General features: G+C 34.3%; 1 protein-coding gene across 1 annotated transcript; it reads right to left on the reverse strand.

Annotated features, from left to right (window-relative positions):
- Positions 1-3,381: 3,381 nt before the first annotated feature.
- Positions 3,382-13,055, reverse strand: LOC114635801 (UDP-glucuronosyltransferase 2B1-like). The gene is made up of 6 exons (XM_028784215.1): positions 12,743-13,055; positions 11,804-11,952; positions 7,643-7,774; positions 5,617-5,704; positions 5,264-5,483; positions 3,382-3,816 (listed from the first exon to the last, which is right to left on the reverse strand). Exons 1-6 carry the CDS (start codon positions 13,053-13,055, stop codon positions 3,540-3,542), a joined length of 1,179 nt encoding a protein of 392 aa, XP_028640048.1. The 3' UTR covers positions 3,382-3,539.
- Between the last annotated feature and the right edge of the window lie 3 nt (positions 13,056-13,058).

Genomic DNA, 13,058 nt, shown 5'->3' on the forward strand with positions numbered 1-13,058 from the left:
TAAGCCTACAATTGTTAAATTAAGTACTAGTTTATTCTCTATTTAAGATGTTTTCCATACCTAAAGAGCTTTCCCTCTTTTGGCTATAATTTAGACTTTATGTTATTATAGTAAACTTGAAGTAGAACTGAAATTCATTTTTTGGGTAAACAGTTATCCCCATGCTTGGTAGGCTTTTCACCTGTACCTCAAAATTTCCCACTATTTTGCTACATAGATGGGTTCATTCATAAATTTGTTTTTAGGTATCTTGTTTGGTTCAGGGTTTATAACTGTCATTTTTTTAGTTAGATTTTTTTCCTAGTTAATTCATTATGCAAAAGGTACAAGGCTTTATCTTTGCTTGTTTTATACTTTAATTAATCTTTCCTCTTTCCCTTGTGGCACTTAATATTCTACTGCTCCCATTAAGGATATTTTCATTCTCCAATACTTTTATTAGGTTAAATGTTTTGATTTATATAGTAATATTATTATATTAATGGATGTTAAGGCTAGAATTAATTTAAAGTGTTCATTTGTTATAAATTCTTCTGGGTATAGGCCAGATTCTTTGATATTAAGCTACACTGTGATTATTCCAAGGACAGTTTCCAGTATGCTTACCTCATCATGGCTTATTTCCTCTCATAAATAGATTATTAAAGTTTTATTTATGGCTTAATAAATTTTCTTTGAGGAGAATGATGGGTTTTGTGTGTACTTCATTGTCCAATTCAATTATTCTATTCTTAATTTACTACTAAATCCTCCTTTATCCTTGAATCTGATAAAAGGTGTCGTTGATGTTCTTTTAAAAGAGATCCTAGCTCATTTATTTCCATCTCATTGGCTACACTTTGACGTTTTTATGTTTGTTCTTGTGCTTACTTTAGTATCTTTTTAGGACTTTCTGAAGATGGCGGTATATAGGCTGAATTAGCAAGAGATGGTGAGGTAGAGAGGGGTTTATTGATTACAGAACAGGTTCCTCTAGATGGATATAAAGGACCACCAAGTCCTTTGAGTTGTAAGCTGTAGCTAGTAGCTCTCTGGCAAATATTTTTGTTATTTAATTATTTAAGTTTCGGGCTAAGCATAGTGGAATGTCTAATCCCAGTTTTGATCTTAGCTATCGTGTAGTATAGAATGATTAGAATTACTTTCATTGGTGAGTTTAGGTCCTTACGATGAATTTTCACATGTAAGTAGAATTTTAATTCTATTTGTCTAATTTATAATCATCACGTTTTATGCCAAAAATAATTAGTTTGGGTTAATTGTACGACTGCAGTGGCTGGCACGAAATTTACCAACCTTGAGATTCATAGCTTAGTCAAACTTTCATTTATTGGTTAATATTTATCACTGCTGAGTTCCTTGGGGATGTGGCTAGGCAAGGTAGTTTTTAAGGTATTTTAATGGGTTTGATACCCTCTCCTTAAATTTTGAGTAAATGTTTAAGGGATTTTTACCGGTTTATGGATAGTTGCATGTGTAATCTTACCTTCAATTAAATATAAGGCCAGGACCAAACCTTTGTGTTTATAGCATTAACTATGCATCTAAGCATTTCAGTGCTTTGCTTTACTGTTAAGCTACATTAACTTGATAATATGATTTTATTGTGAAGAATATGATTAAATAAGGTGTAGCAAGGTGAAGTTTAGTTTTTATAAAATTCTAATTAATGCTAAATTATAAGTCATATTTTTTGGACTACTAGAATAGAATATATTCATATGAAATTTAAGTTTTTATGTCTTTGATATTTTTGGGGTTTGGTATCAAAGTTGGGAAGGAGGAAGGGGGGTTGGTCAGTGTAATTTGAGGACAGTAAAATTGTATGTCCTACAATCGTTAAAATACATTCTTTGGTGATTTGGTTAGGTGGATTATACTTGACTGACATAATAAGTTGCTCTTCATGCCTTGACAGCTATGCTCAGTCACAGCATCCTAAAAGTTAAAAAATACCAAATGCATGGCACCACAGTTATAGAGGGCTTTGGCTAATTAGACCCATTCCCATTGAGATGTCCTAAGGCAACTATATGGATGATAGAGTAATTGATAGCCCTGAAATAACAACCAGATGTCTGATAAAGTTTTAGTTTAGCTATCTCCAAGTTTAGTGTGCTGGTAGTGAGAAGAGGGGCATTGATGTTTGTGTTATTGGTTTCATAGAGGATGGTAGAGACATAGACCAAATGTGGAAGGGGATAGTCATATGGAAGAGAAGAGTTTATGACTTAATGGTGTATATTGAATAACACAGATATGTCCTCAAAACATTAATTAAAATGTTAGTTCTTAATAGACATGTTTTAATGAGATTTTAGGGTTGATATTGAATTAATATCCTATTTCATTAATTTAATTTACTTGCCTATTTGCTAGGGGAAATAATTTAATGTATGATATACATAAGTGTTCTATTGTACTATATAATTATATGTACTGTTTCAGGAAGTAATTTAAGTAGAATATCAGCTTTGGGTGCTGATGGTAGGAATTTGGTGTTTCTTCTTGATGCCTTGAGAGGCTAATTTCCTCATTTTTAGTTTACAAGACCAAAGTAATATATTATCAGGGCATAAACTTCATTTTAGTGATTTGTCTTTAATGATTCCCAAGAATGGTTAGGATTAGTATAATTGAGGGGTAGCTAATGGAGGCCAGTTGTCCAATAATAAATAGGTGTTCTACATGTTGACCTTCAACTGCGGTTAGGATAAGTAGATTTGCTGGTAGGATTCAATATAAGGCTTGTGTGATTGTATGGAAGACTATGCTGTGTTGTTTTGAAGTATGAAGATAAGATGACTAAAGCATGGTATCTGTCCAGGAGAAACTTAATATAGTGGGGCACAAGCTGTCAGTGAAGGGACAAACGAGTTTTCCAACCTCTCATTATTCTATGAAATCACTGCTGTTTGCTGCTTTATCCCTGATGTTTAGAAACCCAGGATTTTTACCAACCTCAGTAGAAATATGTTGGCTATATTAGAGCAATAATTGACACAACTGGCAAAATAATTTGGAGTTGGGTGAGATCTGTGTATTGTAAAATAACCAGAACGATTGACTCCGCCCATACAGATGCAAACGTGTCTATTTCAAAAGTGTGTCATACAAACATTATTATTTATGATTAGTGAAAGAAAGAAAAACAAGGAAGAAAGAAAAAGAAACTACTAAATGAAGTTATAGCCGGCCTGGCATTTGTTATGGTAATTGATAGGTGTTGCGCAAAGTCTTTATGCTCATGCAAATTTTGTGAACCATAGTGTCCTAGTGATTTTGTTGGGCATAGCTCCTCAGTTACATCAAAACATTCTAAACTGAACACATAATTTGGCTTTTAGAACACCGAGTGTATATCTGGCATGAAATCTTGCATGTCTTCAACATAGAGTGAATTTATGAGAGCTATCTTGAATGAAGTCCTAATACTCTCCTGTTTCAGAGGGAAGGCACCTGGACTGACAACAGGTTCTCACTGGAAGCAGCTGGCAGAGGCTCATCTTTCAGGAATCTTTGCTTCAGGCTTCTTGAAACTAGTCTTTTTTCTTCTTTCCCATATTAGCAGTCTTATGACAACAAAAGAGGCAACATTTTGTGATGATGAATACCACAGCTATCAAACAGACCAACAGGAACCCAATCACATCCAGAGAGTGGTACTGGAACCAGTTAAGGTCATGCAGAGCTGGGCGAAGGTGCTTGGCTCCTTTGTTGCGCATGACATACTCGATCCAGAAGATAGCCCGGTCCAGGGGCTTCATTGGCTGGTCACGTTGGATTCTGGATAATCTCATGGCATTCTCTTTATAGCTGCAGTGACAAGATATATGACTAAAATGAAAGAGATGCTAATTTGCCGACTTACCTAACATTTGTTTAGTTGGGATTAAGTCCTACAAGGAACTCAAAATAAATCACATAGACTTGCCACACAAATGCTCTTTTATAAGGTTTCAGAGAGGAGAGTTGAGTGATAGGGAGGCCAATGAAACACATTTCTTTAGCATAGGCTTTTTCTGAACTTGGTGTGTAGCTGACACTGGTTTGGAAGTACTTAATGACCTGCATGCACTTCCAACTAATTAGCTGCTTAACAGTGGACACAGTTTCTCAGTTATATATGCTGGCTTGTTTTGACTCCATTTCCATAGAATATTTATTTTAAATTGGACTTTTATAGTTGAGCAATATTTATTGGTAAGAGAAAGTTAGTAAGGATAAGCAATCTTTTGTATGTATTTGTGTATCTACAACATGTAACACATGGTTTAAGACCAAGAAGGGAAGTAGACACAGAATTATCTTAATCTGTATAGGGTCATATGCCATGTTGGACATCACCACTCTAGTTTCAGTTTCTACTATTCTCTTCTGCCTGTTTCCTAATTCCTTTTTATAATTAGAGTCTTTTTTTTGAAAACACCTGTTGAGTTATGATTCTTCCTTGCCCAAAAGTTTCACCAGTATTCTCACCAGAATAAAAGCAATGCAATTTTGTTCCTGGACTAAGAGACTCTGTGTTGAAGAACTAGCAGCACTTTTTCCTGTTATTGTGACTCTGGATCTTCTGATTAAGTACATTTTTTATACTGGAAAATCTTGAAACTACCCATAGTGTTCTCCAGGTATGGTAAGAATTTAATATTGTCTCTCACCTTTAGTACTATATATGCAATATTGCATATCATTATAGAAGTAAAATAAAGTTTTACCAAAAGTTTTATAACTTCAGAAAATATTGGTAAATATTTACCCTTTCATCAAGATTAAGATTCATGATTACTTTATTATGTATTATTCTATTATATTTAGAAGTAGTTTCCTTGTTACCTATAAATATATATTTGTGATATTATCTATGTATATAGAATAGGTTCAGACTAACCATGTCTCATTTGTTGAAATATAAATTTAGAGTAACTTTATCATTTATAATCACAACTTTCAGATATGTGAAATAACAAAGTTTTTCAAAATCATTCTTTTTCAAACAGGATAGAAATCAATCTGATGATGATGTGAATCTATCATTATTTTTAAAGAAATAGTTATTCACATGTATATGAGTGCACATATTTTCAATCCCAACACTCAGCAGGCTGAAGCAGGCAGAGTCATATGAGTTCATGTCTGGTCCTGTGGTTTTGTAGTAAGACTATGTTCCAAAAAAAAAAAAAAGAAGAAGACATCTATCTTAAAAAACAGTTTCAAACAAATAAACAAGCAAGCAAGCAAGCAAACAAGCAAACAGACTCACGAAGGGTCATTAATGACAGTCCGCAAGGCAGTGAGAAGGTCTGTAGCTGACAGTGTGTTGAAGTCCACTCTAACAGCTGCTCCCTTGGCTACCATGTGGTTAATATTATCAGGCTGATCCGCTAACAAGGGAATACCAACAATAGGAACACCATGATAGATCGCCTCATAGATGCCATTGGTCCCACCATGAGCTATGAAAGCTTTGGTTTTTGGGTGACCTGTGGTGAGAAGAAGTTTTACATAATTATTGATCATATTATTAAAGAGAGGGGAAATATGAAGGCTCAGAGGGGGCTGTTCTCAAATAAGTATATTATTACAGCCACAAACCTGTAGTGACATTTGCCTTACCAAGAAGGTCATTCTGGGGGATCCACTTGTACAGACGAGTGTTGGATCCTAAGGTGTCTGGTCTCTTACCATCAAATCTCCACAGAACCTGTTACACACAGACAGTACCTTATTTAATTACAGAGACCTCAAGGCTTTGGTATATTTTGATTCTGGGAAACTGAGATTACTCTGTTGAACATTATCCAGATGATGGAGAATGAAATTTGAAACAGTGAACATCTAAAATATCATGAGATAGAAAAAGGTGGAAATAAATAATACATTTTTTTGTACAAGGTTTCATAATATCTTGAGGATGACATTTAATTATACTCATTTTATATGTCTGATAATTAGTGACAAATTCATGTATACACAAAAATTTTAGTCAGTTAATATGATCCTTATTGTCAAAACCACGGTCAATTAGTAATAGTTTATGATTATGTATATTTCAAACATAATGCAATATATAGGATATATGTACACATCATATATATTCTCAATGATACATATTTTTAAGTCATAAGCACACTATTTTACCTATATTTTCATGTTTCTTAGGGTCTTTATTATAATTTAGTTTTTTTGACTTATAACATATGATATGGTATAATTTACTATTTCTAAAAATAATTTCTTTATTATCCAGAATTTAATTTCTTTTTTTCAGATAAAATTGTTTAAAGACTGTCCACGGAAAAATGTCTCCAGGAATATTGAAGATATGCTTTCTTTTGTTCTGAATACATTTCATGTTTAGTATCAAACAGAGTTTTAAAGTAAAAAGAAACCTCACAAATTGGAATGTGAACTGTGAGTCTTTACTTCTGCATGCTTTGAGTTTAGTAAAATAAATAAAACTGGAGAAACTGGTATCAAGTAATAGAGTGAATTTAGCTTGCAAACATCCAAACACTGCTACTGTTTGAAAGTCGTTCAATAATACAATTAATGGAGTGGCAGCTGCTAGATTCTTCCTACGTTATCATAGTTTACACATGACTCTTCTTAAATTCAAACCTCTTTCACCATCCAGAAAAACAAGCTTACTTGATGTTCTGGAAACAGAATTGCTCCTGATGAGCTCATAATTTTGTAATCCTGGTCCCACATCAGGGTCAGGACCTTTTTTCATCTGTTTTCTTATATTTTCCTACATCAGTGATTAGGAAGAACATATTTTTACTCTTTCTTTACAGACATATTTGTTTCGTTTTTTTTTTTTTTTTGTATGTGGATCTTTTGCCTGCATGTAATTCTCTGCACTGTGATTGTTCTACTCGTGGGTTTGAAGAGCACATTGGATTCCCTGGCAATTGAGTTGGGGACACTTGTGAGCTACTCTGTAAATCTTAGCAATGAAGCCCAGTTCCTCTGGAAGAGCAGCCTGTGCTCTTAATGCATCACTGATGTATCTCTTCAGCCCCAGCATAGTATTCCCCATTATTGTATTTCCTCCTCCTGTTTCTCCTTCCTGCCAACCTTTCTTTCTCTTACTTATCTTTTTCTCTCACTTCTTTTGAGACATTGACCAATGGAATAGCCCAGAAGAGCTTTGGAACCAACATGAAGCGAAAACTGGTGGTAAATATGAAGAAAAAGTCCTACCTCAGATCTCTAAGCATCAGCATATCAGGTATGCACAACCATGCTGAATCTAAGTGTGATCTTTCAGGTCATGATGTGAATCAGAAACAGACTAATATTCTATCCTATGCAATTCATAATTTTCTTTTTAATATGGTGTTTGAGATGCATAAGAAATGGCCAGTTGCTTTATTTTTCATAGGAATTTTCCCTACTGTAATCCTGTCAGTTTTCAACAGTCTTATTGTTTTTTGTTTCTTTGTTTTTTCGAGACAGGGTTTCTCTTTATAGCCCAGGCTGTTCTGGAACTCACTCTGTAGACCAGGCTTGCCTCAAACTCAGAAATCTGCCTGCCTCTGGCTCCCAACTTCTGGGACTAAAGGAGTGCGCCACCACTGTCTGTCTTTAACAGTCTTATAATACATTTGTGAACCTAGTGGACACTTTCTCTTACCTTCTGTGGAATCTGGGCAAGAGCAGAAGCAACTACATTGGCCCTTTCCTCTGTCATGTTTTTAACCATTGATCCCAGAGAAAACACCACCACACCATGTTCTCCAGAGCTCTGAACAAATTCTTCCATTTCCTACAAAGATAGTTGTGACATCACAAATATATAGCTGCATGGGTAGCATTGTCTAAAGGACTGAGACAAATATTACCAGAGGAATTCACGAAATTATGGGAATTATTTTGGGAAGACAAGTGAGTATCTTCAGTGCCTCAGTCTTCAGCGTTCATGGAGAGTGCATTTGTACTATTAGTACAATTGACCAAAGTTAAAAAGCTAGAGGAAAAAAAAGTATTGTTAGTCGAGAGGTGACTGAAATTTAGAGGATCATTAGGAGGTATTTTAAAAACAACTTGAGAAGGAGGGAGAAAGATTATAAAAGCAAAAGGGATGGATGACATCTTAGTGTCGACCAGGTACAATAAGAGTGATGCACATATAAATTCATAGAGACTGTAGAAACATGTCTAAAACAGTCACACATTAAGTCAGATGAAGTCCAGCACTGAGAGTAGAAAATGGTCATGGATTTCCATTTTTAACTAAGAAGCTATTTGCAATTGACATCTGATAAAAATGGGTTAAATCAGTTCTCCCTAATAGAGAGTGACTGGGTAAATCAATCATGCACCCGAGCAGACCAAAAACTGAGGAGTATTTAGCCATCCAAAAATAAAAGGCATGCTTTTTATCCTTCAAGTTTTTTTCTCTCCTTTTGTTTGCTTGCATATTTTTGGGTTTATTACTTTTAAGTCCATTCCTTTCATTTTCATTTTGGTGATTTCTTTGAGGGAAATCAGAGGGAGGAGCAGTGACAGAGGGAATGAAAAGGAGAAAGGAAGGGAGGGAGGGAGAGAGGTTGATGTGAAATGAGATAGGAAGTCTAAGAGGGGGACCAGGAGGTAGGCAGCATTTGGGATATAGATAAATAAGTTAATTTAATTATTTTATTTTCACATTGAAAAGAGAGAAATTATCTGTAGTACATTTTAAATAATCTTCATTTGGAAAGCTGGTTATGGACATTTTCAGAGACATATTTGGAAGTTAGCTGCAGTTCTCTATGAGATTATGTCAGCAAAAGATAAAGTTGGTACAGGATCTGGATTTCAAACAAGTGTTAGTGCATGTGTTAAGGCTCTTTTAATTTTCAAGTTAAAATTACTTTTGTTTCTTCTAGAGTATTTAATGTAAGTTGAATTGATTATACACTATTAATTGTGTTACTGTGTTGAAAACTGGCATCTGTCACAGAGGTCTTTCAAAGAGCTTTTATTTTATCGTCTGTGTATTACAGGACTTTGGTATTCTGAAAAAAACTTGCAAGTGTTGGAAGAACTGAGTCAGGTTTTAAGCAGAATCAAGAGGCCTTGATTATTGCTGGTATAACAGCTATAATTCATTAATTGCTATCGCCACTGCTTCTGCAATTGCTTTGACACAAGAAGTGCAGGCAGCTACTTTTGTTAATCATTTAGCAAAAAGTTTTACTAATGTGTTGAGCATACAGGAGGTTTTAGATAGGCATTTGGAACAATGGATTGATGCTCTTCATCCTATTCAAATTATTGGAAGGTGGTTCAGAGTTTAAGGGTAAGGAGCCATTATGGCCGAGTGTCATGTCAAATACCATTTGAATTCTGTTACTTCTAAATTAACAAAGATAGTCATTTTAATTTTCAAAAAGTTGAAAGACATTTTCAGGGGTATTTGGGATAATTCTAATACCTCCCTGCACGTTTTAACTTTGCATAGTGAGCTTATGAATTTAAAGAATGCTGCTCCACTAATCATTGATGCTGTAGATGTTGTTGATAACATTACCTGTGGCCTGAAGTCAGCGTTCACATTTTAGTCAAGCTTCAAGTATGGCATACACAGCTTGAGCATGGTAGTTCCTTTTGTTTTTGGAATACTTTTATTCCTGCCCATCGTGTGAAAGCTTGCCTTTAACAAAATAAACATGTTGGCAGCTAAAGTACATGGCTTCACACTGAAAATGGACCCCCCGACAGAGTTATCAATTCAACTAACTAGAACTTAAAGGACTGGTAATATTCTGAACAGAGCCTTACCAACCTTAGACAGAAGTCCATTGCTTTTGATAGTGTACATTCCACAAAGGGTACAGAAGGTATTCTTGTCAGAATAACCTAAGACAGGCTCAGTCTTGTTTATGGAATAAAAAAAAGGGGAGAGGGGAAGAGCTTTTGAGGTTGCTTGGCAAGAATCTGACATGGGTCAAGGAAAAGGAAATGGGCTTCAGGAAGGAGTTTAACATTAGTCTAGAACAAAGAAGTAATTTTAGGCATGAATCTAAATTTTAGGCTAGAACAAAGAATTAAGTTCAGGCAGGAATCTAAATCTTAGGCAGAAACAAAGAAGTAATTTCAGGCATGAAATTGACTTTGGGCTAGGACAGGGAAGTAGGCTGAGATATTTTGGTCATCCTGATAAGCCCTGAGAAATAGTGATCAAGGGAGTCATCCCAGAACTTTGTCTAGTTTCTTGCTTATTCTTTGACTCTTTGTGTTTATTGTCTTGCTTGTTCCTTGACTATTTGCATCTATTGTATTGCTAGGTCCTCGACCTAGAACTGACCTTAGTACTTTAATATAATGAAAATGGCTTGAAAGCAAAAAGGAGGAGGGGGGATGGTATAGGGACATTCTTTGCTGGACTATTGGACATCTGAACTGTAAATAAATACAATATCCAATAAAAAATAGAAAAAAAATAAGATTTCAGGAAAAAAAACCTCTCTAATATAAAAAGAAAAAAGAATTTAATCAGTTTAGGCAAATGATCTAAAGTAGATTCAGATGGAAGTATCCTTCAATTATCTGAAAAAATTTTCAATAATTTTAGCTATCAGAAAAAATCAATTCGATGATGTATGTCAATATTCCTTCATAATCCAGTTATAATGAGTATTACAACAATTTAAATAATATAAAAATGTTCTTACAGATATTATGGAAGTTGAATACTTATGCATTTATCATTGTTGGAAATGTCAAATGATATCAATATAAAAACATACATAATTTTCTTCTTATAAGTAACATTAGTAATATATATATACAGTTAACCTATGCCACTCTTTGGTGATTTCTGAGGGAAAGAGTTGCAAAGAAAAAAATCCACATAATGTTTATTACATTGCTATTCACAGTGCCTCTAATATAGAATTAGCTTATTCTTCAACTGATTGATGTGAAAAGGTGTTGGTAAGTATACAGTATATAATAATGTTTTACCCAGATAGTAAAAACATTATTATTATATAATCTTAGGTAAATAGCTATTTTTAGTGTACATGATGCTAAGGAGCAAGCCAGACACAGAAATATCAGTGTTGTTTTCTTTTTTATATGTGGAAACTACAAAGACAAAATCAAAATACCTACAAGACCTAAATGTAGAAAGACTACAAGGAAGTGGAACATGTAAAAGGGAGCCGTGTGTGGAACACAGACACATGAAGCTGTCTAACACCGCCTGCATGCCATGTTATAACCTCGTTAGTTAAGTCTGGAGTTCTTGAAATTTATCTGTTTTCCTCTCTCTTCTTTTCATCTGCTAATCTCACCCTGTACACTGGCCAGGCAATGAAACAACACAAGGGTTTGAGGAGATTACCTCTGATCTCTGTTGGATATTTCTTTAACTTACTATCTATCTCTAATTATATAATACACAACATTTATTACACTGTATACAATAGTTCATCATGAGTATAATATTTTCAAGTAGAATATAATTTCTCTTTAATGAAGAAATTGATTCTTTGTTTCTTTAGCTGTTCAATACATCTCTGGCTTTTAGTATATGTTATCAAAGAGAAGATAAATTATTTTTTATGAGTTTCCTAAACATCCTTAAATCACTGACCACATTCTAAAGTGATTTGACACTTTGTTTAACAGTAGTGAGACACAGATATGTAAGAAAATATTATATATGTCAATTGTCAGAGAGCTCTAATTCACTTTTTATACCTCTCAGGAAACCAAACATCTGGAAAGAAAAGAAACATCTGATGAAGAATTGTTTCCATGAAAAAGGAAAAACTGTTCATCAAGAGAAACAACATAGGGTTACCTTAGGCAGTGGTTTGGCTGGTTTGCAATGGAATCCTCCAATAAAGTCAAAATTAGGCAAGAAAGGGTGAGGAAACTGCAAGTCCCAGAAGGTTCGAATGAGCCATATGTCTGCCTTCCCCATCATCTCAGTTAATGTAGTGGGTCTCCCTGCACTCCCAAAACATAAAAATATACAATAGTTAAGGAAGTTTGTCTGAAATATAGCAGGTGATTTCTATGATCTGAGATCATGTAGACAAGCAATTTAAGATGTTTCAATTATGACTTATGATATCATATTAACAAAAATATTAATTTTGTGAAAATTCCATTGATTTGCAAAGTTGTATCCATGATTTTGAAATATTTTGTGTCTTGCAAAGAAGCTTGAAAATAATTAGAAAACCAGCTCTCATAGAATATTTAGTCTACTATATACATTTTCATGTATATTTGCATAAATAGTTAACATTTAAACTCTTTCTACTATTAATTTAGGTAGTACTTTATTTAATGAAAAGAAAGATATTTTCAAAACAAATCAATAAAAAATGCATTTTGTAGCCAGATTTAAGGCTTTAAGACATAACTTTTACAGATTTGAGACATTTGAAATTCTTAGAAAAGCAAGTTGCCTTAACTGTTTCTGGTTCTAGTGATACTATCTAATTATGAAAATCTTTTCATGATATACTTGATAGATGTTTTAATTTTTAAGGGGATGTGTTTTCTTCAGTGCTACACAGAGAGTTGAGGTAGCAAATTATGAATCTGTAGTGTTCTGATCAGTTACTCTACAGTATTTTCCTTGTTTTGAGGCTCTCTCTTGTTTTCTAGTTTTACTTGATCAGCTCACAATGAACAATCTCATTCTATGACTTTATATTCACCTTACACATTCTCATTCAAAGTAACATCAAGTCAGAATTTCCCAGTAACAATGAAAGGCCCAGTTTACCTAGAACATCACTGTAAAGCTGACTCCAGGACTTCTCATTAAATGTTTGGAACCAAAAGTCAAAATACAGCACTTGTAACATATTCTTCACCCTTTCCACAAATGTCATATGGTCACTTAATTCTGACAGAACCATAGGCACATAGGAAGGGGGGAGTGGAAGCCCCCCACTGTACTTTTCATATCTGTTTCCAGGACAGAAGCGGAGACTGTATACCAAAGGTGTCTTAAGCAGTTCTGCCAGCAGCTCACCACAGGGACCTATGGCATCTGCGAGAATGACATCAAACTTAGATCCTTGGAGTTTTTTCATAAG

The sequence above is a fragment of the Grammomys surdaster genome, unplaced genomic scaffold, assembly GCF_004785775.1.
Source record: "Grammomys surdaster isolate TR1022 unplaced genomic scaffold, NIH_TR_1.0 117952, whole genome shotgun sequence".
In the NCBI taxonomy this organism is placed as follows: domain Eukaryota; kingdom Metazoa; phylum Chordata; class Mammalia; order Rodentia; family Muridae; genus Grammomys; species Grammomys surdaster.